General features: G+C 43.0%; 2 protein-coding genes and 1 long non-coding RNA gene across 6 annotated transcripts in view; 2 read left to right on the top strand and 1 right to left on the bottom strand.

Moving 5' to 3' along the window:
- The first annotated feature begins 6262 nt into the window (after positions 1-6262).
- Positions 6263-10146, top strand: LOC145714988 (uncharacterized). The gene is made up of 2 exons (XM_081794579.1): positions 6263-10025; positions 10123-10146. Exons 1-2 carry the CDS (start codon positions 6291-6293, stop codon positions 10144-10146), a joined length of 3759 nt encoding a protein of 1252 aa, XP_081650705.1. The 5' UTR covers positions 6263-6290.
- Positions 10067-24784, top strand: part of LOC145714942 (leucine-rich repeat-containing protein 37A2-like) — a 45168-nt gene continuing 30450 nt past the window's right edge. Inside the window, exons 1-5 of one of the 4 annotated variants that reach the window (XM_081794486.1) lie at positions 10067-11179; positions 13447-13518; positions 18784-18855; positions 22940-23011; positions 23727-23807. In XM_081794486.1, coding sequence (XP_081650612.1) covers positions 10227-11179; positions 13447-13518; positions 18784-18855; positions 22940-23011; positions 23727-23807 — 1250 coding nt within the window. In that variant the 5' untranslated portion in view covers positions 10067-10226. The remainder of the gene's footprint in view (positions 11180-13446; positions 13519-18783; positions 18856-22939; positions 23012-23726; positions 23808-24784) is intronic. The other 3 variants (XM_081794487.1, XM_081794488.1, XM_081794489.1) reach the window with 3 other exon arrangements.
- On the bottom strand, positions 17307-24776 carry LOC145714949 (uncharacterized). Its single transcript, XR_014137086.1, has 3 exons — positions 24497-24776; positions 23751-23805; positions 17307-19465 (listed from the first exon to the last, which is right to left on the bottom strand). It is a non-coding gene; the product is annotated as an uncharacterized LOC145714949 (long non-coding RNA).

The raw sequence follows: 24784 nt of genomic DNA, 5'->3' as shown, positions 1-24784 counted from the left end.
ATATATATGCAATGGAATACTATTCAGCAATCAAAAAGAATGATATTCTGCCACTTGCAACAACGTGGATGGAGATACAGTGTATTATACTAAGGAAAATAAGTCAGAGAAAGATAAATATCATAGGATTTCACTCATATGTGGAATCTAAGACACAAAGCATGTGAACATAGGGGAAGGGAAGGAAAAAATAAGATAGAAACAGAGAGGGAGGCAAATCATAAAAAGATTCTTTTAAAAAAAAGTTTTTATTGTTTATTTATTTTTGAGAGAGAGAAAGACAGAATGTGAGCAGGGGAGGGGCAGAAAGAGAGGGAGACACAGAATCTGAAGCAGACTCCAGGCTCTGAGCTGTCAGCACAGAGCCGGACATGGGTGAACCCATGGACCTTGAGATCATGACCTGAGCTGAAGTCAGACACTTAACCACCACCCAGGTGCCCCCATAAAAGATTCTTAAGAGAGCGGGAAGCAAAGCATAAAAGACTCTTAATGGCAGAAAACAAAATGAGGGTTGATGGAGGGAGGTGGGCAGGGGATGGGCTAAATGGGTGATGGGCATTAAGGAGGGCACTTGTTGGGATGAGCACTGAGAGTAATATGTAAGTGATGAATCACTAAATTCCACTCCTGAAACCATTATTACATTATATGTTAACTAACTTGGATTTAAATAAAGTTTTTTTAAAAATTAAGGGGCACCTGGATGGCTCAGTTCATACGGCATCTGACTTCAACTAAGGTCATGATCTCACAGTTTGTGAGTTCGAGCCCCACATCAGACTCTCTGCTGTCAGCACAGAGCCCACTTTGGATCCTCTGTCCCCCTCTCTCTCTGCCCTTCCTCCATTCATTCTCTCTCTCTCTCAAAATAAATAAATCAACTTAAAATCTTAAAAATAAATAAATACAACTTTAAAAATTAAAAAAAAAATTAATATGAAATTTATTGTCAAATTGGTTTCCATACAACACCCAGTGCTCATCCCAAAAGGTGCCCTCCTCAATACCCATCACCCACCCTACCCTCCCTCCCACCCCCCATCAACCCTCAGTTTGTTCTCAGTTTTTAACAGTCTCTTATGCTTTGGCTCTCTCCCACTCTAACCTCTTTTTTTTTTTTTTCCTTCCCCTCCCCGATGGGTTTCTGTTAAGTCTCTCAGGATCCACATAAGAGTGAAACCATATGGTATCTGTCTTTCTCTGTATGGCTTATTTCACTTAGCATCACACTCTCCAGTTCCATCCACGTTGCTACAAAGGGCCATATTTCATTCTTTCTCATTGCCACGTAGTATTCCATTGTGTATATAAACCACAATTTCTTTCTCCATTCATCAGTTGATGGACATTTAGGCTCTTTCCATAATTTGGCTATTGTTGAGAGTGCTGCTATCAACATTGGGGTACAAGTGCCCCTATGCATCAGTACTCCTGTATCCCTTGGGTAAATTCCTAGCAGTGCTAGTGCTGGGTCATAGGGTAGGTCTATTTTTAATTTTCTGAGGAACCTCCACACTGCTTTCCAGAGCGGCTGCACCAATTTGCATTCCCACCAACAGTGCAAGAGGGTTCCCGTTTCTCCACATCCTCTCCAGCATCTATAGTCTCCTGATTTCTTCATTTTGGCCACTCTGACTGGCGTGAGGTGATATCCGAGTGTGGTTTTGATTTGTATTTCCCTGATAAGGAGCGACGTTGAACATCTTTTCATGTGCCTGTTGGCCATCCGGATGTCTTCTTTAGAGAAGTGTCTATTCATGTTTTCTGCCCATTTCTTCACTGGGTTATTTGTTTTTCGGGTGTGGAGTTTGGTGAGCTCTTTATAGATTTTGGATACTAGCCCTTTGTCCGATATGTCATTTGCACATATCTTTTCCCATTCCGTTGGTTGCCTTTTAGTTTTGTTGGTTGTTTCCTTTGCTGTGCAGAAGCTTTTTATCTTCATAAGGCCCCAGTAGTTCACTTTTGCTTTTAATTCCCTTGCCTTTGGGGATGTGTCGAGTAAGAGATTGCTACGGCTGAGGTCAGAGAGGTCTTTTCCTGCTTTCTCCTCTAGGGTTTTGGTGGTTTCCTGTCTCACATTCAGGTCCTTTATCCATTTTGAGTTTATTTTTGTGAATGGTGTGAGAAAGTGGTCTAGTTTCAACCTTCTGCATGTTGCTGTCCAGTTCTCCCAGCACCATTTGTTAAAGAGACTGTCTTTTTTCCATTGGATGTTCTTTCCTGCTTTGTCAAAGATGAGTTGGCCATACGTTTGTGGGTCTAGTTCTGGGGTCTCTATTCTATTCCATTGGTCTATGTGTCTGTTTTTGTGCCATGAATATGATTCTTATATTAGGGTCAGCTATATTTTTGTGAACCTTGAAAGTGGTCAGGCTATTGAATAGCATCGATTGTGTTCTCTATTGAGTTCTACGATGGTGTGAATGTTACAGGCTGTGCTCCAAGGGAATTTTATAATTAGTAACGAGTCCCCAAACAATTGCCCCCCCCCACCCCACCCTCGCCGCTTCACAGTCTTGCAGGCTTAGAGACTGAGAAATCCTAGCTAAGTTTCAGAGGCCTTATTTGCCCATAAGAGTTGACCCTGGATTGGTCTCAGGCTTCCAGCCTGGACAGCTCTTGCAGTGAAAGTTGACTTCCCTGGTCATCAGGTAGAATCTCCATTAGCTGTCAATTCTGAGTAACAACCTTTAAGAACCAAACTAAACCTTTGGGTTGCTGACCTCTCCCTAACATGCTATGGTATCCCTTGTACACGATCAAAATGTTGTAGCTGTACTTTGCCTTAAGGGGAATTGTATTGTCTATAAGGGACATGGGCCATTTCTGCCAATAAACTGTCCAAGCGCATTCTCTCCCTCCCCCTCCCCCTCCCCCTCCCTCCAAAGCATTGTTCATCGTATCTGGTGGGATTTTGTTTCCGGGGAGTAGACACTTGCCTTGTTTCTAACATGAAGTATCAGCTATAGTCCATGGTCTCTATTCCAGAACTCACACTGACCTCTACCTAATGCCTTACTGTCTAGTCATCTGATTTTGAACATTGTTGTTTCCATAGTTTTAACTTCCTGTGTCATTATTCCTTAGTTCCTATCTCTTAAGATGATAGCGTTTTTGAACCACACAGTTGTTAACTTCATGTGTATTTTTTCACACATAGTTATGATTAAAAACTGAAGTGTGAGATGAGAAAACTTCTAGGGAAATGCTTTTATTTTCTGCTTTTATAAATAAAAAGAATGTCTAGTTATTGGGTGCTATCATTGTATACAGCTAGTTTTAGAACAAGGAAAATTCTGAATTGATCTTGTTAACTTTATTTTTTAAATGTTGATTTTTGAGAGAGTAAGCAGGGGAGAGGCGGAGAGAGGGGGACAGAGGATCTGAAGTGGGCTCTAGTGCTTACAGCAGAGACCCCAGTATGGGGCTTGAACTCATGAACCATGAGATCATGACCTAAGCTGAAGTCAGACGCTTAACTGACTGAGCCATCCAGGCGCCCTCTTTTTTTTTTTTTTTTTTTTCCAATCCTTATTCACTTTATTTCAGAAAGTGGTAAAATAGCTGTGGAATACAGACCCTGTGAAGAGATCACAGATGCCAGTACTGCAGACGAGCTGCAGGATTTAATTCAAGTATGTGGAGATTAAAGTTCAAGGGTGACATAGCCACTGTAGCCATAATGTAAAGCAACCAGCAGAATTTGGAAGACTTTGGCATTAGCTCTATCATCCTTTGGGAAATGTGAAACTCAAAAACTGCTTTTGACTGCAGGGGATTTCTGGGGCTTTTCCTGAAGTCCTGACCCTTGGCTCTGACCCCTTATTTGAAATTTGGAGAGCAAATTTCATCAGAGCACTGCCACAGTTGTGGACATAGGAGAGGACACAAGCCTTTTAGAGCTCCCCTCAAACAGAATCTCAAGGATTTGGGAACAGAGTAACTATGGCCTTAAATGTGATTATACTACAGCGTTTGAAACCATTATGCCATTCAAATAGGATGTATCACCCAGATGTCGGCATCTCATATATATCTTGCGTGAATATCTTGCTGAAGAACTTTTCTGTAAATCACTCACATGGATGTCCTGAATTAGGGATTAAGTTGCCGAAATAATTTCTAAAAAAAATTTTTTTTTTACATTTATTTATTTTTGAGACAGAGAGAGACAGAGCATGAACGGGGGAGGGTCAGAGAGAGAGGGAGACACAGAATCTGAAACAGGCTCCAGGCTCTGAGCTGTCAGCACAGAGCCCGACGCGGGGCTCGAACTCACGGACCACGAGATCATGACCTGAGCCGGAGTCAGCCGCCCAACCGACTGAGCCACCCAGGCGCCCCGCCAAAATAATTTCTAAAAGAAAATAGTAATGTGCCACATACAGAATGTTAAAAAAAAAAAAAAAAAAAAAAAAAAAAAGCAAAAATGTGTTTCAGGTCATTGAGAGCTTAATTTGGGGCTAGATTTGTGAATTTTTTTTTTTTCGATTTTTTTTTTTAATGTTTATTTATTTTTGAGAGTGAGAAAGAGCGTGAGCTGGGGAGGGGCAGAGAGAGAGGGAGACGCAGAATCTGAAGCAGGCTCCAGGCTCGGAGCTGTCAGCACAGAGCCCGGCGCGGGGCTCGAACTCACAGACTGCGAGATCATGACCTGAGCCGAAATCAGGCACTCAGCCAGCTGAGCCACCCAGCCGCCCCTCGATTTCTGAATATTTAACTCACCCCACAGTTGCAAAGTTTGTTTTGAAGGGAAGAGAGTGGAGAAAGAGAAGATGGTTACTTTTTGAAAAAGCACTGGAAGATTTTTCGTGCAAAATAATAATGTTAATTGAATCTAAATCAAACCAGTCGAGGAAACTTCAGACGTTTCCAAGTTTAGGCTTTGAGAAGTCTCGCTTCCTGGGGTGCCTGGGTGGCTCCATAGGTTGAGCATCCGACTCTTGATTTTGGCTCAGGTCACGATCCCAGAGTTTGTGGGGTCAGCCCCACGTCGGGCTCTGTGCTGAGCGTGGAGCCTACTTGGGATTCTCTCTGTCTCTCCCTCTGTCCCTCTCCTCCGCTCACGCTTTCTCTCTCTCAGGAAAAAAAAAAATTAAAAAAAAAAAGTCTAGCTTCCTGAAAAAGGTGAAAAGATGAGAAAAAGATTCAGCATTGATGCTAAAGATTTCAGAAACCTGATTATAGCAACAGATCCATTCCTGCATGAGGCCAGTCTTGGAATCAGTTCCATATAAAAACTATTCCTGTGTGCTAGACATTGGGATTAAGATAAAAACCCCCTCTCTCTTGCATTTTACATGCTAGAGGTTGTGCCAGACCATAAGCAAGGACTAAAAATACATTAGAAAAGGGGCTGTGAAGGAAGTAAACTGAGTGCTAGTTGCAGTATTTCAAGAAAATTGTTTAACACGCTGACTATAACATCCTAAGTGCCTTCTCCATGTGGGCGCACAGAGTGGACCTCTGAAAAGTGGCCTTGTTACTTTTTCTAGATCAATGGCTATGTCCAGTCAAGATGAGATGGGGGAAGTTTTCCCACCCAGTGTAAATAAAGGGCTAGAATTGGTTTCCGGCCCTCTTTCCCAGAATGAATTGCTTAGCACTCCCCCCAAACTCCTCCTACAGACATTTAGGGGCCATCGCAGATTCAGTGGTAGGCCCCCATCTAACAGAGTGGTGAATTAATAATCAGCCATGGGTATTGAGAATTTAGAGGAAATGGCAACATTTTAGAATATCTGACTGTGAAGTGTGTTCTCCTCCCCATCGCCCTAACTGGTGCTTATTTTGCAGGTCAGCTACTTTTCTTGGAAGCAGTATGGCCAGGGGGAGGAAGAACGTCTCTCGGATTTAAGCTTTGAAGAGCAAGAGTTCAAATTGCTAGAGCTGGACTAGCATTTTTTAATTTCCCAGGATGCCAGGTCCTGTGGCTTCCTTGGAAGCTCTGCTCCACTCCCCCACCCTTCCACCCCTCAGAGCTGCGGGAGTGCGGGGCCACCCAGATCTGAGTCCAAGTACTACCTTGCTGTGAGCAGCCCCGGGCAGGGGAGGGGGGGGGAGGGGGGAGGGGGGGAGTGGGGGGGAGTGGTGGCCTTTGCAGGGTGGAGGGAGGCCTGGGCCCCAAGTGATTCTGGGAAAAGGGCCCGCTCTGCTGGTGCGGAGCCCATCTCCAGGGAGCTAATAAAGGTGGTGTAAATAAAGATGTCATAAATAAAGGGTGGGACGTGGGCGGGGAGGGCGCACAGTTGCTAACTGCGCGCGCGCATCACGGGGCTGCCATAATGGTTTGGCTCCCGCTCAGGGCCCAGCGCCAGTACCCCACTCGCCTGGGTCGCTGCACCCCGGAGCCTCCGCGTGTCATGTCCCGGCTGCGCCTGTTGGCCCCACTGCTTCTCTTTATGTGGCAACCGTTGTGGCTGCTGGTCCAGGCAGCTCAGCCTCCGGAGTGGGCCCTGGACCCTGCCCAGCTGACTTCCGACCCCCTGGAGGCGGCTGAGCCCTGGTCTTCTCGCTCCTCTGATCCCCCGCCCGAATCGCCCCAGGCACTTACACGCCCAGCTGAGCCGGGGGGCTTTAATTACCCGGGGTCCTCTGCTCCAGCCCAGATGTTGGCCCCGCCTAAGGAGTTGACCGAGACTTTGGTTCCATTCCTGGACACGGATTCGTTTGGTGAGCTACCCCCAGGGCCAGATGAGGATCTGAATGACCAGCTAACCCAGCATCAAAGGCTCCCAGAGGTGGTTCCAGTGCCAGGTTGGGATCAGAATCAGACCATAGCTCCGCCTCCTCAACTCAAAAGTAAGACTAAAACTGTAGGTTTAGATCAGGCCGAAGATCACCAGTCATTTGAAATACTTGTTCCATCTCTGGATAGTCAGAGTTCAAAGCCAACAAAGTTTATTGTTTCACCCCTAAACCTGAAGAAAGATCTAGCTCAGCATCGAAGGCTTGCCAAAGTTGTTAGAACTCCAAACCAATTTGCAAATAAAGAGCACCTACAACAACAGCTGCAGGATGATTATTTAGATTCCAATATGGGTCTCCTGTATCCTGAGGAGAACCTACCTATGGGTTTCCCAGGGGGACCAGATCAACTTCCAAACTTCTCTGAGGAGGCTGAAATTTCTCCACCCTTGCAGAAGACCCCAAATCATCTAGAGTCCCCTGAGGAAGCTGAATCTTTTTTGCCCCAAGGGGAGGCTCAGGCTCAGCATCCAGAGCCCTCTGAAGAGACAGAAACATCTCTACTTGAGCAGGAGGCTCCATCTCAGCATCCAGAGTCCCTTAAGGATGGAAATTCAGCAAACCCACAAGAGGCCCCAGCTGAGCCTTCAAGTACCCCTGAAGAGGTCGAACCTTCTTCAGTCCAGCAGGAAGCCTCAGCTCATCCTACAGAGGCCCCCGAGGAAGTGGAACCTTCTCCAACCCCCCAGGAGGCCCCTGCTCAGCCTCCAGAGCCATCTAAGGACATCATATCTCAACTGTTAGCACATCATGAAGTAAATGTGCTATCTCCAAGTCAGAGTGAAGCTCAGAAGCCAAGCTTCCCCAATGTCACTGTTAAACCTCTGGATCTTACCATAACTCTAACTCAGCCTGCGGAGCACCCTGAGGAGGCTGGACCTACCCCAGTCCAGCAGGAGGCCCCTGCTCAGCGTGCAGAGCGCCTCGAGGAGGTTGAACCTACCCCAGTCCAGCAGGAGGCCCCTCCTCAGCCTGCAGAGCGCCTCGAGGAGGTTGAACCTACCCCAGTCCAGCAGGAGGCCCCAACTCTAGTTCCAGAGTTCCCTATCGAGTATTTAACTCAACTTGCAGTAAGTGATGAGGTGACATCTCTACCTCTAGGTCAGTATCCAGATTATTTAATGTTTCCCAGGGTTATAGGTAAGCCTTTAGATGTGGAATTTACCACAACTCCAGGGCCTGATAAAGGTGTTGAATCTTCTATAGCCCAGCAAGAGGCCCCACCTCAGCCTCTTGAACATACTGAGGAAGCAGAACTTTCTCTAACCCAGCAAGAGACCTTGGGTAAGCCTCCAGAGGAGGTTGAGCCTTCAAGTGAGCAGGAGACCCCAGGTCAGCCTTCCGAGCCTCCTGGGGTGATTGATCCTTCTCTAAGGCAGCAGGAGACCCCAGCTCAGCCTTCAGTGCCTCCTGAGGAAGGTAAGCCTTCTCTAAGCAAACAGGAACCCCCAGCTCAGCTTCCAGACCGTTTTGGAGAAGCTGAACTTTCTCCAACCCAGGAGGAGGCCTTAGCTCAGCTTGCAGAGCTCCTTAATGAGGCAGAATCTTCAACCCAGCAGGAGACTCCAGCTCAGTCTCCAGGGGAGATAGAATCTTCTGCAACCCTGCAAGAGCAACCAGCTCAGCCTCCAGAGCTGCCTTCCAGGGAGGTGGAACCTTCTCCAACCCAGCAGGAGCACCCAGCTCAACCTCTATGGCATCATAAGATGACAGTTTCACCTCCAGGTCACTACCATGATCAACATTTAAACCTGCCCAATGTCAGTGTGAAACCTCCAGATGTGCAGCTTACCATGACTGCAGAACCCACTACAGAGGTGGGACCTTCTGCAGTTCGGCACGAGACTATAGCTCAGCCCTCAGTGCCTCTTAATGTGGAACCTTTTGAAACCCAGCATGAAGCCCCAACTCTGCCTCCACAGTCCCCTGAGGTTGAATCTTTGCCAGTCCAACAGGAGACTCCAACGCAATCTCCAGAATCTACCACACAGGAGAAACTTCCAACACAGCAGGAGACCCCAGTTCAGTATCCAGAATATCCTGGAGAAGTTGAACCTTCTACAACCCAGCAGGAGGCCCTAGCTCAGCAATCACAGGCCCCTGAGGAGGGTGAATCATCCTCAACCCAGGAGGAGGCCCCGACTCAGCTTCCAGAGGCCCAGGAAGAGGGTGAACCTTCCCCTCTCCAGGAGGAGGGCCAGGGTCAGCACCCACAGGCCTCCGAGGGGAGTGAACCACCTACAACCCAGGAGGAGTCCCCAGCTCAGCATCCACAGACCCCTGAGGAGGTTGAATCTTCAACCCAGCAGGTGGCCCCAGCTCAGTTTCCAGTCCTCCAGGAGTCCCCAGCTATATCCCCTGAGCCCCCTAAGGAGGTGGAACCTTCTCCCACACCTCAGGAGCCCCCAGCTCAGCCTTCAGAGCCCGGTAATGAGGCAGAATCTTTTCCAACTCAGCAGGGAGCCCCAGTTGTATCCCCTGAGCCCCCTAAGGAGGTAGAACCTTCCACACAGCAGGAGGCCCCACCTCAGCCTTCAGACCCTCCTGAGAAGGTGGAACCATCTCCAGTCCAGCAGGAAACCCTATCTCTACCTCTCGAGCCACTTAAGGAGATAGAACCTTCTCTAACACAACAGGAGGTACAAGCTCAGCCTTCAGAGGCCCCTGAGAAGGTAGAACCATCTCCAATTCTGCAGCAGTCTCCAACTCAACCTCCGGAGCCCTCTAAGGAGGCAGAAACTCCTCCAGCCCAGCAGGAGGCCCCAGTTCAGCCTCCAGAGCCACCTGAGGAGGTTGTAGCACAACCTCCAGTCCATAATGAGGTGACAGTTCCACCTCTAGGACAAGAGCAAGCTCAGCATCCAAACTTGCCCAATGTTACTGTTCAGCCTGCTGACCTGGAGCTTACTGTAACTCCAGAACCTACTGTGGAGGCTGAGCAGTCTACAATCATGCAGCAGACTCTAGCTCCTCCAGAGGACACTGAGGTGACACCTCCACATCCAGAGCAGGTCCAGGCTCAGCATCCAAATTTGACTGAAGTCAGAGTTCAGCCTTTAGACCTGGAACTGACCATAACTCCAGAACCCACTACAGAGGTTGAAACTTCAACCACGCAAGAGATCCCAGGTCACCCTTCAGAGCCACCTAAGGAGGTTGTAGTTCAGCCTCCACTGTTTCAGGAGGTGACAGTTCCAACTCCAGGTCTGGATCAAGCTCGTCATCCATCGTCACCTAATGTAACAGTTCAGCCTTTGGACTTGGTGCTTACTGTAACTACAGAACCCACTACGGATGTTAAACATTCCTCAGCCCTGCAGCAAACTACCGCTCCTCCAAAGGACCTTGAGGTGACATTTCCACATTCAGAGCACATTCAGCATCCAACCTTAACTAAAGTCACAGTTAAACCTTTGGACCCAGGGCTTACCGTAACTCCAGAATCCACTACAGAGACTGAACCTTCTCTAACCATGCAAGAGACCCCAACCCAGCCTCCAGAGCCACCCAAGGAGGTTGTTCAGTATCCGTCCCAACAGGAAGTGACAGTTCCTACTCCAAGTAAGGATCAAGGTCAGCAACCAACATTGCCCAGTGTCACAGCTCATCGTGTGGACTTGGGGCTTACCATAACTCCAGAACCTACTACAGAGGCTGAACATTCTACACCCGTGAAGGAGACTACAGCTCCTCCTCCAAAGGACCTTGAGGTGACACTTGCACATCCAGAGCAGGTTCAGAGTCAGCATCCAAACCTGACTGAAGTCACAGTTCCACCTATGGACCTGGAACTTACTGTAACTGCAGGATCCAGTGTGGAGACTGAACCTTCTCCAACCATGCGAGACACCCCAACTCAGCCTCCAGAGCCACCTAAGGAGGTTGTAGTTCAATATCCATTCCAGCAGGAAGTGACAGTTCCAACTCCAAGTAAGGATCAAGGTCAGCATCCAGCATCACCCATCATCCCATTTCGTCATGTGGAGCTTACTATAACTCCAGAACCTATTACAGAGGCTGAACATTCGACAACCCTGAAGAAGACTACAACTCCTCCCCCAAAGGACCTTGAGGTGACACTTGCACATCCAAAACAGGTTCAGAGTCAACATCGAAACCTGACTGAAGTCACGGTTCCACCTATGGACCTAGAAATTCCTGTAAGTCAGCAACCAGAGTCATTTGAGACAGGTTTTCCTCCAACAACTGAACATCCTGTGGTGCATTTTGTAAAGTATACCTCAGAAAAGGCATACACAACTTTAACTTGGCAACCAGAACAGAATGCCACCACAGACCTCAAAATATGTGAGCGCTGTACCTGCAAAGAGGAGACACTGTCGTGTGTTGGTCTCAGCCCACAGCAGAGGCTCCGCAGAGTGCCCGTGCTGGAGCCCGACACCTACAACGGCACCTTCACCATCTTGTAAGAATCGCCTTTACTTGTTTGTTCTCTGCCTCCTGCTTGACATGGCAGTCTCTTCCTCAATGTCGCCCTGGGCCTTCCTCATCTCCCCAACCACGTTGACTGACTTTCTGTTTTTACCTTTTCTTTGTCAACTATCCCTTATCTTCATTTTCCTTTTTACTACTGTTCGCCCTTCTGCAATCTTTTACTTGTAATTGTCCTTATTCTTTTTCCTTATCCAATTTTTAGCCCCATTATTTCATTCCTTAACCTCTACTCTCCCATTTTTGCTCCATCCTCTATAATAGGATACAACAGAGTAGTGAAGAGTAGAGATTCTGGAACTAGATTGCCTGCGTTTGGGCCGAGGTCTGTCATCTATTAGCTTTGTGACTCAGTTTCCTTTTCTGTGAAATGGAAATTATGATAGTTACCATCTCATGGGATTATGGTGAGATCTAGATGAGGTAATACATATGAAGCACTTGGATCAGTGCCTGGCGAAATATGAGTGTTAGCTGTTATTATTTTGATTCCCCAGACCTCATCTTTGACGCCCGGCCTTCCACATACAGTACTCAGTTTGGGCCCAACCCAAGAGTAAGTACTATGGGCGCCACACTAGGATGAAATCGTCTTCAGAACATGAAATGACAGGTGGGAAGAAAGGAAATGGTCATAAAAAGGGAGGTGGCATGTAATTAAGTACTAAAAGAGGTACCATGGGTGTTGGAATTCAGCAGACTCTGTAATCAGCGGAGTATGGAGGTCAGGGAGAGCTGCATGGATAAGCTAACACTTTAGCTGAGACTTAAAGAGTGGCTCTGATGTGTTAAATAGAGAAAAAATGGGTATAAGTCTAGGCAAAGGCACGGCTGCAGGAATGATCAGGAATTAAGAATTAGGTTAAGCAGTTAAAGATCCAATTACGAGAAACCTTGACTATCAGCTAGAGAGGTTTGAACATTAGATTCTGAGTTATAGAGAGCCATTGAAAGTTTTCAAGCATGAGATATACAGAACGCTGAAACAGGATTATTTTCAGTTCCCCATATAGGCCGATCTGGAGAGGAGAGCTTGATCCAGCGAGACCAGATAGAATGTTCTAACAAAACCTGGGAATAAAGTAACAAGGGGCCGACTCAGAGTGGCTGAAAAGAGTAGAAAGAAAAGCCTTGAGAGCACTGCAAAGGAGGAAGTGACAAGATAGACTAACTGATGACAGTCGCGGGTGGGGTGTGCACGGGAAAGAGAAAACTCAGATATTACTCTGAAACTTCTGTCCCAGATAAGGAGAATGATGGAAGTTGAGGCATCTTTTACCAGGGAACACAGAGCAACCAGAAGGCTTCAGGTTGACTGGAAATGTCCACCAGGCACATGGGCAGATGGGTATCTGTTTTGAATTTATTCCTGACTCCCCTGAAAAAAATGTGTATATAAACTGACCAGGTAAGCTGTTGCTGAGGGAAGAGGACAAAACTAAAGGTAAAGATTCAAAGTCATACGCAGAGTTAGCGGTTGAAACTGAACCTCAGGCATTTAATAGCTTCTCTTAAACATGTGTAATTCATGGATACATGAATTATCATGGATACTTTTTTTTGTTTTTAATGTCACAGGTATAGAGGATAAAACGTGAAAATCCCACCCCACCCTCCCTACCACTCATAAGATAACTCCTGTCACCTTTTTGGTGTGTGTCCTTCCTTCCCATCTCTTTCCTTTGCATTTTTTCCTAATTTCCTAATGAGGGGATACTTTTTAATTCCTTGCCCAGTGATTTGTTGCTTTTCCCTATACAATATGTCTAAGAAATCTTTCCATGTTAGTTATTCTAATTTCTAACTTCCCTTATCCTTCTAACACCTAGAGAGGTTTCAGTAGAGGGCTTCTTTACATTTGTTTGCTGATAATGGTAAATTTTTTACCATTTTTTTCGTTGAATTATTATTTTCTCATTGATTTGTGGAAGGAACCATTTTAGACACATAAGTGATTTGGGGGAAAAAAATACTTATCTCCAGAGTAATTAACAGGCGTTATCTACCCAAGGAATGGAACAAATAGGAAGTTCAGGTTCTAAGGAGCTGGCTTGTTTGTGCCAGTGGCCCCACGCTATCTCTTTATTAATTGCACCACCTGGGATGCTGATAGCCGCGGAAATTAGAAAGTTGGCATTTACTGCATTGGAATATTCCCCACAAGGTTGCCAGTGATTCTTTTATTTATTCTGTTCATTCCTTTCCTACCTATTCAAGGATCTGAACTGTGTTTCTTCACAGAAATTTCCAAGGAAACTCTATTTCTCACATTGATGAAAATGTATGGAAGGGATACCGTTGGGCTGAGAAACTGTGAGTATATTCTCTCCAAATACGAATACAAAAAAAAAAAAAACAAAAAAAAAAACTAACTGCATTCTAAGGTCCTTCTTGGTCCAGAACTTTGAAGTCAGTAGCTCTGAGGAAAGGTGTTTCCCCTTCCATATCCCAACTCGACCTCTACCGATTGCAATTCTGTGTTAATTTTTTTTTTAACGTTTATTTATTTTTGAAACAGAGAGAGACAGAGCATGAACGGGGGAGGGTCAGAGAGAGGGAGACAGAGAATCTGAAACAGGCTCCAGGCTCTGAGCTGTCAGCACAGAGCCCGACGCAGGGCTCGAACTCACGGACCGCGAGATCATGACCTGAGCTGAAGTCGGCCGCTTAACCGACTGAGCCACCCAGGCGCCCCATCTGTGTTTATTTTAAAAATTAAATTTGGCAGGTTCCCTTTAAAATTAGAATCAATTTCAACTTATTTTCCATTATACAAGGAATACGTGATTATAGTCTCAATATATAAAAATGAAATAACAGGGGGACCTGGGGGGCTTATTCGGTTAAGTGTCCAACTTCGGCTCAGGTCATAATCTCAACGGTTCGTGGGTTCAAGCCCCACGTTGGGCTCTGTGTTGACAGCTCAGAGCCTGGAGCCTGCTTCGGATTCTGTCTCCCTCTCTCTCTGCCCCTCTCCTGCTCATTCATTCCCTCTCTCTCTCTGTCTCAAAAATAAATAAACATTAAAAAAATTTTTTTTGATGAAATAACAGATCTAGTGAACACCTGCCTTATGTTCTAATCCCCCCACTGCTGGGATAGCCACTACTCTGGATTTAGTATATATCCTTCCAGACCTTTTTCCATGCATTTGCCTACATACATATTTACAGCAAAATAGGTTTGTTGTGTGAGTTTCTTATCTTTTTTTTACATAAATTGTAACATCCTACAACTCGATTCTTTTGCTTCGTGGTATGTCTTAGACTTTTTTTCTTCCAGTACATAGAGGGTTACCCCATCCATGCAAGCTGCTGCATAATATTCCATAGTATGAGTGTATTACGATTTAGTAATTCCCCTCCTGATGGATGTTTAGGCTGTGTCCAGTTTTCTTATTACATGCATTGCTGCATGGACCACCTCATACATGCATCTTTGTGTACGTGGGTGGGTATTTCTGTAGAATAGATCCCTGGAAATGGAACTGTTGGGATGAAGACGATGTCGATATATACAATTTTAATTGCCCTCAAAAAAGGTGTGCCAATTTACACACCAATCCATACACCATGACAGCATTCATTTCCTCCTACCCTCCCACTCTTGGATATTCTCCATTTCTTGGCTGATCTGGTGGGTGAATAAAATGGGTCCCTTCTGAATTTGAATTTTTCTGATTACGTATACATTTAAATATCTCTGTATGTTTCCTGGGCATTTGTGTTTCTTGTCTGAATTTTCTGTCCTTTGCCAATTTTGTTGTTATCTTTTTTTTAAATTGATTTGTAGAAAAAGTCAGTGTAGACACAAGTAATTTTGGAAACAATATTATACTCAAAGTAACTGACTGGCATTTTTCATGACAGATTGTGTGTCATATCATTAGTTCAACTTGGGTAGATAAGTCATAAATGACTTCTGAATTAATAATAAAAGACATAACAGTCATAGTAATCTAAATGTAGGGATTATGATCCCCCTAAAGTAGATTCCCCCCTGCCCCTTAGTCTGATAACCTTACTGGTAAGGGACAAATGGTAGAACAAGGTAGTTGTTTTCTTATGAATTTTATGAATTTCTTAAATACTATATATAGTTTATATTTTCTCATGATAGTATCTAACTTGGAGATCTTATTTCCCAAACTTGTAAGAAAAATGAAAGTAATTTGGCACAAGGAACAAGAGAGAGTGGAGAGAGTGGGTAGGCTGAGGGACAGGGGTAGGAGAAAAACTTTGAATTGTGTATTATATACCTTTGGAATTCTGAGCCATGCAAATATATATTACCTATTAAAAAAAATAAACTGAAATTAAAAAAATATTTTTTGAAAAGCGTGTATTTGGTAGTTTATATACTAGAAGATGAATCTGGTAAGATTTGATGATTCTTAAAAAATTTTTAAATGTTTATTTATTTTTGAGAGAGAGAGAGAGAGAGAGAGAGAGAGTGAGCAGGGAAGGGGCAGAGAGAGAGGGAGACACAGAGTCCAAAGCAGGCTCTAGGCTCCGAGCTGTCAGCACAGAGCCTGATGTGGGGCTCGACCCCACAAACTGTGAAATGATGACTTGAGCCGAAGTCAGACACTTAAGCAACTGAGCCACCCAGGTGCCCCAAGATTTGATGATTTCTAATTCAGCTTGAGGGTTATGCCTTGTAAGACAGAAGTTTTTAACTATGGGTCAATAGTCCCCTGGGGCAGGATTTTTAACCTTTTTTTCTATATATCAAATTTAAAAAAAAATTTTTTTCAACATTTATTTATTGCTGAGAGACAGAGCATGAACAGGGGAGGGGCAGAAAGAGAGGGAGACACAGAATTGGAAGCAGGCTCCAGGCTCTGATCTGTCAGCAGAGAGCCCAATGTGGGGCTCGAACCCACGAACCGTGAGATCATGACCTGAGCTGAAGTTGGACACTTAACAGACTGAGCCACCCAGGCACCCTTCTATATATGTATTGATGATCTGCAGAAGCTTATGTTCTTGGGATAATGTTTTCAAATGTATAATAAGTTAAAATATATAGGAAAAGGAAATTATGTGGAAATAGAGTTTTCAAAAATTTTTTAAAAAGATTAGTGATATAGCAATAAATCTGCTTCTGTTAGAATATTAAATAACAAAATATAATGGTACGCCTACTAACTATTATAACTTCAAGGTACTGATGAGAATAAATGATATTTTGAGATATCCACGCCAAATATGTGATATGAAAATATCTGATTTCTGCTGGGGACCAAATTAACTACACTAATCTGTGGTTTGTTGCCTACATTCATAATGGAAGGAAATGCTAATTCTAGTTAGAGGTTTGTGAAAATAGAGATGTGATTCTATTTCCCATCCAAGTTTGGCACCCACAAATTCAGTCCATTCTATTCACGGACCTGAGCCCTAAAGGGATGGTCTGCAAATTGAAATCGCATGCACACCTTTGCACGTATTCAAGAAAGTGCAGTTTTCTAGGGAAAGGGTCCATTCCATAGCTTTTATGAAATTCTCAAAAGGTTCTTGTCTCAAAAGATTGAGTCACAAATTGGGGCGGAGGTGGAGAAAGACATTTGTTTTCCTGTGAAGTTGTACTTATTCTCATAAATGATGATAAATGAATGATTTGTTTTAATTAAAAGTAGTATATTTGCAAATTGATACCTGTCACTTTCTGAATTCATTCAACAAATATTTATGGAGCATCTCCTATGTCCCAGGAACTGTTTTACATGCCAGGGATATAAGCCCAAGAACAAAACTGACCAAATATCCCACTTGTCAAGGGGTTTACAAATATATAATATAAAAACAAATATGTAAATATAATAAATACATAGAATTTCAAGTATTGGTAAGAAATCAGTGGCCAGATCTCTCAAGTTTTCTAATTTATTCAACGACCGTTTCTGCTGCTCATAGACTGAGTTTTTTACTAATGATAATACTTTTCATTCATATAATCTTGAGTTGGTTCTTTTTATTAGATGTACTGTTTACCTCTGTCTGAGGATATATTAATGATGCCATTCTAAATTTTGTATACTGTTTAGTTTTGAGAGAGAGAGAGAGTGAGAGACAGAGTGCAAGTTGGGGAGGGGCAGAGAGAGAGGGAGACACAGAATCGGAAGCAGGCTCCAGGCTCTGAGCTTCAGCACAGAGCCCAGTGCAGGGCTTGAACCCATGGACTGCAACCTGAGCCGAAGTCGGATGCTTAACCGACTGAGCCACGCAGGTGCCCCATTAATGTTGGTATTCTCAAATCCTTTTGTGTTTTCTCTGTTAACTGTGTCATTGACTATAAGCTGTTATATTTGTTTTTTATTTTCTGTCCTGAATAGAATTGGCTTTCTCACTCCATTTGGTCATTCCTGAGTGCAATTTATCTTTGTAGTTGAGATTTGACTTGCTTCTGTTTTCTGGTCCTAAGGAAGAGGTGAAATGAACCACGGGGCTTGTTATTGGTGACAGGTCCCCCTGAGAGTTAAAGAAGAGGTGGGAGGTGACTTCTAATGGCTAGTCAGAGTGTATACCCTTCCTCCAGGGTTCTGGGACCCTGCCCCCTTCTAACACCAATGGCTCCTGCCTGGAAGAAAACACCCTTTGCTGCCAGATCCAAGGAGGAAGGATGTGGGGTTGATGTGCTGTCCTTGGTCCTACTGCAGTATCCCAGCTAATCACCCTGTAGGTGGCTCCAAGGCATTTCTGGTGGGGAGTGTTTGTAGAGCTACTCCCTTGGCTTTGAGCTAAGGTTGTGGATTTTCTAATTGTATCTTTTCTAATCATCCTTAGGGACTTTGGTGGAGTTTGGAGTTTGGTAGAGACTTGGCATGTTTCAATCTGCCAGCTTGAAATAGCACAACCTCTTAGGAAGACAATTTTGTACCCCTGTTAAATCCTGGAGAAACTTAGGCAAATGTGTACTAGGATATAAACAGAAAAATGTCCAAAGCAGCACTGTTTATAATAACTAAAAATTAGAAAAATCTAGTATCCACCAACAGTAGAATGAACAAATAGTGTTACACGGGTATTTACTCTATACTTATTAAACTGAGCATTTATGTTATGTGCATTTTATGCACATTTTTAGTTCTCACAGATATTTTTTAGATGGGGAAAAAAATTAGATGGCTTTACTTGTAGCACTGATATGGTTATAAATAGGGCTTCCACAATAAAATTTGGGAAAAGAGAGGAGGAAGTGGCAGTTCTGTCCATGTTTTTGCCACTCAGGGCTGGGTTCTAACAGAGATTTTGTGATCCAGAGAGTAGGCATTAAATGTACATTTTGGTGTGAAGAGTGGATAGGGGTGTGTGTGTGTGTGTGTGTGTGTGTGTGTGTGTGTGTGAGAGAGAGAGAGAGAGAGAGAGAGAGAGAGAGAGAGAGGAGAGACAAAGGAGTATGTGAGAAGAAAAGATTTGAATCAAACAGCAGAGATCACCATCCCTACATTAAATAAGAATTAGTGTATTTGGTGGCACCATTACCCAGGTTTCTCTCACATCTAGCGGTCCTGTGTAGCAAATAGTTGTAGTTATTTTTGCATTTTGACCCAGAAATGACCTTTTCATTTTGCAGAATTCTCAGGGACAATTATCTGACCGAATTACATAAAGACACATTTGAAGGCCTGCTATCCCTCCAGTATTTGTAAGTTAATCAGTTCATCATTTATTATGAGTTTTTAGTTATATTATTTATTAAAAAATACAGGGTTCAAATTGGATAATTGCAACAATTTCTTCTAACAGTAGAATTCTATAATTCTCTATAGTGGAATTCTATAATTCTCTCTATTAAATTCTATAACTCTGTAAGTCTGTGGGGACCCAGCCCATCTCTAGCATTAAATACCTCCTATGCATTTTCAACTTTTTAATTTTATAGACAAGATATAGGAAAAAGCCCTTCAGTTGTAGAGGAAAAGGGGTAATGAAGTCTGAGCAATTATGGACACCCATATGAACCTTGTTATGTAAGTGTTCATATACCATCTGCTTTTATTTATATTTATTATTTATGGCCCATGGATCAAATCCTGTGTATGGTCTGTCTTGATACAACCTATGAGTTCAGAATGATTTTCATGTTCTTAAAGGGCTGTAAAAGAGAAAAGAAGAGAAAGAAACAGAGAATATGTGACAGAGACCGTATATGGCCTGCAAAGCCTAAAATATTTACTGTCTGGCCTTTACAGAAAAGGTTTGAAAAAGTTGGCTTAGTAAAATGAGAGGAATTGAAGTTAACCTCAAATTGTCACCTACAAGACAAGAAAATATAGAACACTTACATTAATTTGAATGCCATTAACCCAGAATTTTTAAATAATTTAATCTAAATTAAATATTTAAATATTAAATATTTAACTAAGCAGGTGAATTATGTAAGCAGTATTACCAAGTACATATTAAATTATTAAGAGATTAAGGATTTCAGTGTGGGAAATTTTATTAGTTTATTTTTTTATTATTATTTTTTATGTCATTTATTGTTAAGTTAGCTAACATACAATGTGCACTTGGCTTCAGGAGTAGATTCCTGTGATCAGTGTGGAAATTCTTATGCCACCATAAAAATAGATGTTTAAAATGATGGTTAAGGGGTTGGGGCTCCTGGGTGGCTCAGTTGGTTGGGCGTCCGACTTTGACTCAGGTCGTGATCTCACAGTTTGTGGGTTCGAGCCCCGTGTCGGGCTCTGTGCTGACAGCTCAGAGCCCGGAGCCTGTTTCAGATTCTGTCTCCCTCTCTCTCTGCCCCTCCCCCACTCATGCTCTGTCTCTCTCAAAAATAAATAAACATTAAAAAAATGATGGCTAAGGGGCACGTGGCTGTCTCAGTCATTAGAGTCTGCAACTCTTGATCTCGAGGTTGTAGGTTAGAGCCCCATGTTAGGTATAGAGATTACTTAAAAAAAATGAAATCTTTAAAAATATAATGATGGTTAAGTGGTATAGTTAGAAATGTTTACACTAAACAAACATCAGAAATGCCTCTAACTTCGCTAATTACAGAATAAACATCTCTCCAGCCTCATTGTCAAGGAAGAAATGTTTGCATATATCTCTGTACATTAGACATACAGAGATACTAATGTTCTTTGCTATGGAGGTTCAGTGTTTATTCTTTGTCCATGCCATGCAAAGCTGTGTATTTCATTAATCCTTTTTAAAAAATTTTTTTAATGTTTATTTATTTTTGAGAGAGAGAGAGAGAGAGACAGAGTATGAGCAGGGTAGGCACAGAGAGAGAGGGAGACACAGAATCCGAAGCGGGCTTCAGTCTCTGAGCTGTTGGCCCAGAGCCTGATGCGGGGCTCGAATTCATGAGCAGTGAGATCATGACCTGAACCGAACGAAGTCAGATGCTCAATCGACTAAGCCATCCAGGCACCCCTCATTAATCCTTATTAATGATGTGCTTTAGAAAATAGATTCTTCTTGCAAATGTGGAAGGCTTAAGGGTAGTGAGTAAAAAGAATCTCATATGACACTAAAAATAGTCCTTCAAATTATCAAACCTTCCAAGTCTTAGGGGACAACCACTTTGTATTGGTCTTCTTGGCTACCTCTGCCATCTGGGCTCCAAACGTTACAAACACAGTTTGGAGAAAACCAAAAGAGACAAACTGCGCAATGGATAGGGCCTTTCATTATTTCTACTATGAGGTACTTTGTAAGCCAATTATTTCATGTCAGGTGAAGTGTTCTCATTCATTCATTCAAAAAAAATGTGAATCAAAACCTAAAAAAGAATGTGACAGGCCCTATGCCCAGTACCATAGGCACGCAGATGGTTAAGACAGGCTTCCCACCCTTGTAGGAACTCATGATTTCACAGGGAAAATAAACAGAAGCTTAAACCATAATGCCTAAGCACTAAATGGATGATGAAGCACTGACAAAGTGCAGAAGAGGGAGCCACAAAGTCGTAAAACCACATTTCTTTTCAGTCGTTTTGCTCCTTCTACTCACTACCCAGCTGTTAATTTATTTTATAAATATTTGAGTTTGTTCTTTGTCCATGCATCAGTTTTAAACACAGTAGACAACGCAGATGAGCAAGACTAGTCCATACTTTCATGGAGTTTATGCCCAGAGGAAATGGAATGCCAGAATAACTATATTAAGAAGAAATTGGGGCACCTGACCGGCTGAGTCAGTAGAGCATGCGACTCTTGATCTCAGGGTCGTGAGTTCAAGCCCCAGGTTGGGCGTGGAGTCTACTTTAAAAAATTAAAAGAAGGAGAAGAAGGAGGAGGAGGAGAGGGGGAGGGGAAGAAATGGATTTGGGCAATGAGAAGTATAAGTTGTTTTTGGAACACAGAAGAGGGGGGGAAGACTTCAAGTTGGATCAGGGAAGTTACTAGAGAAATACTGTTTGAACAGAACCTTGAATGGCTATGACGTATCATCAGATAGACATCTTGGGAAGAATATGCTTGCAAGATAGAGTGAGTGAAAGGCAAAATGCAGGAGAAATTTCTTTGGTATCTGTAGAGTAGGAAACTAGAGCCGGATTTAGGATTTTGAAGGCCTTGGATAATATGCCAGGCTACCGTGTTATCACAGCAGTGCTCTAGGACAAACTTTAGACTGCACCAGGGTCACCGGGAGGCCTTGTCAGAACACAGGTTCCACCTCCACAGTTCCTGATTCACTCAGTCCAGAGTAGAGCTGAGAATTTGCATCTTGAGTAAGTTCCCAAGTGACTCTGATATTTGAGAACCACTCCTGGAGAATTAATCTGGTGACTGTGTGCAGTATAGATTAGAATGGGAGAGACCAGAGATGAAAATGCCAGTCAGAAGATGGTGGTACCCATGTAGGTGGAAAGTGAGGGACTCGGCTGAAATCCATGGAAATAAGAGGGTCAACCATAATCAAGAATGGGTGTTTCCAAATAAAAATCCAGGACCGTGTTGTTTTTTTGTTGGCCCCACTTGCAGCTGAAGCAATTGATAAATTCATAGACCGTTTAGGCAACGTACAACCAAAAATAAATTTCTATTAATATGATAATATAATTCTGAGTTCGTTCAAAGTTAGGTATTGATTAGAGGAGTAACTTCTTTTCAAGTTAAATGAAAAGGTATCTTTTACCTCTTCTGGTATTGACTTGGTGTCAAGAAGTAGAACTAAACCAGGAAGGTGTGCTAATGTGAGAATATCCCTTTTAATGTTAGAAATTATAGGGGCGCCTGGGTGGCGCAGTCGGTTAAGCGTCCGACTTCAGCCAGGTCACGATCTCACGGTCCGTGAGTTCGAGCCCCGCGTCAGGCTCTGGGCTGATGGCTCGGAGCCTGGAGCCTGTTTCCGATTCTGTGTCTCCCTCTCTCTCTGTCCCTCCCCCGTTCATGCTCTGTCTCTCTCTGTCCCAAAAATAAATAAACGTTGAAAAAAAAAAAAAAAAAAGAAATTATATGTGGCGATCACAACTTTGAGCTCATAATTTAGAAATTGATGAGGCCACAAAAAGTCATTTAATCAATTCTTCTGCTCTCAGGAAACATTACTTCCAAGATCTATCAAGATCTATAGTTGTATATTTTATGTATGAAGATCACAAAGGTGAGACTCTTAAGAAAGGTGAGGACAGGGTTAGGGGCTCTGGAAGGTTCAATTAACAATTCCTAATACTCAGAGTTTAGCCAAAAGCTACTTATTCAATACTACCATCCTACTAATTAGATATCTTATAGCTAATTGAGGCAATATTTTCCTTTTCCTTTTCCTAGAGATTTATCCTGCAATAAAATACAATCTATTGAAAGACGTACATTTGAATCACTACCTTTTTTGAAGTTTATGTAAGTTACAAATATAATTTCATTATATTTGGAATTTGTATTAAACTTAATTGTAAACCTCTTTGTTATTCATTTGGAATGAATGAACCTTTATTAGTCGAAAGCTACTAAAATTATGTAGCAAATCTTTTTTGTCTGTGGCAAAGTTTGGTGTGAGAGTTATTATAGAGATCAGAGTGAATCGTTCTAGAGCAGCAGTTCTCTGCCAGGGTGATTTTGCATCCAGGTGACACTTGGTAGTGTCTGGAGACATTTTTGATTGTCAGACTGTAGATGTGCTCCTGGCATCTAGTGGGTGGAGGCCAGGGCTGCTGTCACACCCTACAGTTCACAGGGCAGCACCCCCCCCCCCATAACAAAGATTATCCAACCATAAATCTCAACAGTGCTAAAGTTGTGAAACGTTTTTCTAGAGAAATAAACTTACTTCTCTAGAAAAAAATACTTACTTAACACAAGTATTTATTGAGCATTTACTGATTTGTATCTAATGCACCACATGTATAAACATGAAAGTATAAATCTTTCATGCAAATATTTTTTTAAAAAGGCAAGTATCTTTCCTAGTGAGATTTCTTTAGTGTATGGAGAGAGTATTGTGGTTATGTTTCATTATCTATAAATTAGAATCACTGCCAAAGGATAAATATTCTGAAAGAATATCTTTTTTTTCTCTTTGTTTGTCTTGTTTTTGTGTGTGTGTGTGTGTGTGTAGAAATCTTGGTTGCAATTTACTCACCGAACTGAGCTTTGGAACATTTCAGGCCTGGCATGGAATGCCGTTTTTACACAAGCTGTAAGTGAAATAGAAAATGAATACATGTAAAAAAAAAAAAAAACTACATGTAAAAATATCATACAGTGATTGGTTAGGTGTGTGTTAATAAACCCAGTATGAATTCTGGAAAGTAGGTCTTAAAATCCATTTTTTTTTTTTCAAATGAGGAAACTAAGGTACAAAGAGGCCAAGAGACTTGTCTTAACTCCTAAATGGCACTCTCTGCCCTCCCTCGTACCCAGCTTTGTGTGGGCAATGAAAGCCCCAAGCAAGTAACACCCAAGTCAGTATTATCATGGGAATTCGTGACAGTGATGCTTCCCCAAGGTGTGCATGGTCCTTGAAATCCACTTTTGAATTTAACTTTGATTCCTGCTCATGTGCAAGTTTCCTATGCAAAAGAGAACTTCAAAGAACTAAGTTTAGCACAGAGTTTTCCAGGCAGCAAAAGGTGTGGGTGCTTCTTGAGCCATCAGGAAAGCAGAAAGAACTCCTGAATGCCTGCCACAGGGCACTGCTCTCCATGTGTTTTCTTTCCTGACCACTCTTCAATTAAGAAGTATGTTATTCCCTTTCAGCCGGAAAATTCTGTGATTTCTCTGTAAAAAAGCAAATCATACTGGACATGTTCAGTGGCCTGAGGGGGATTTTTAGACTCAAGGTTGAAGACCCTCCTCTAAAGCAGACGCTGGAAAAGACTGTCTTACTGTCTTGTGGTTCAGAAATCCGATTTCACAACTTATCTTCCGTTAGATGAAAGTGTTTACGGTGTGTCCGGAGCTGGAGTAAGTTCCTGCGGGTGCCCAAGAGCAGGGGCCTCCTCTCTCCTCTCATTAATTTGCTGATGCCTAACTTGGGGAAAGAATACTGAGGGTCAGTTTTTTGTTTTGCCGGCATGCCAGAGAACGGGCTCATTGAGTTTCTCCACCAAGAGGTTTTAGTGGTGTCAATATAATGTCTTAAAACTCACCACCTCTACTAAGCATCTTATAACA

The sequence above is a fragment of the Panthera onca genome, chromosome Y (genome assembly GCF_046562875.1).
Source record: "Panthera onca isolate mPanOnc1 chromosome Y, mPanOnc1 haplotype 2, whole genome shotgun sequence".
NCBI lineage: Eukaryota > Metazoa > Chordata > Mammalia > Carnivora > Felidae > Panthera > Panthera onca.
The sequence above is the reverse complement of the archived record's forward strand: the minus strand, read 5'-3'. Positions and strand labels throughout refer to the sequence as shown.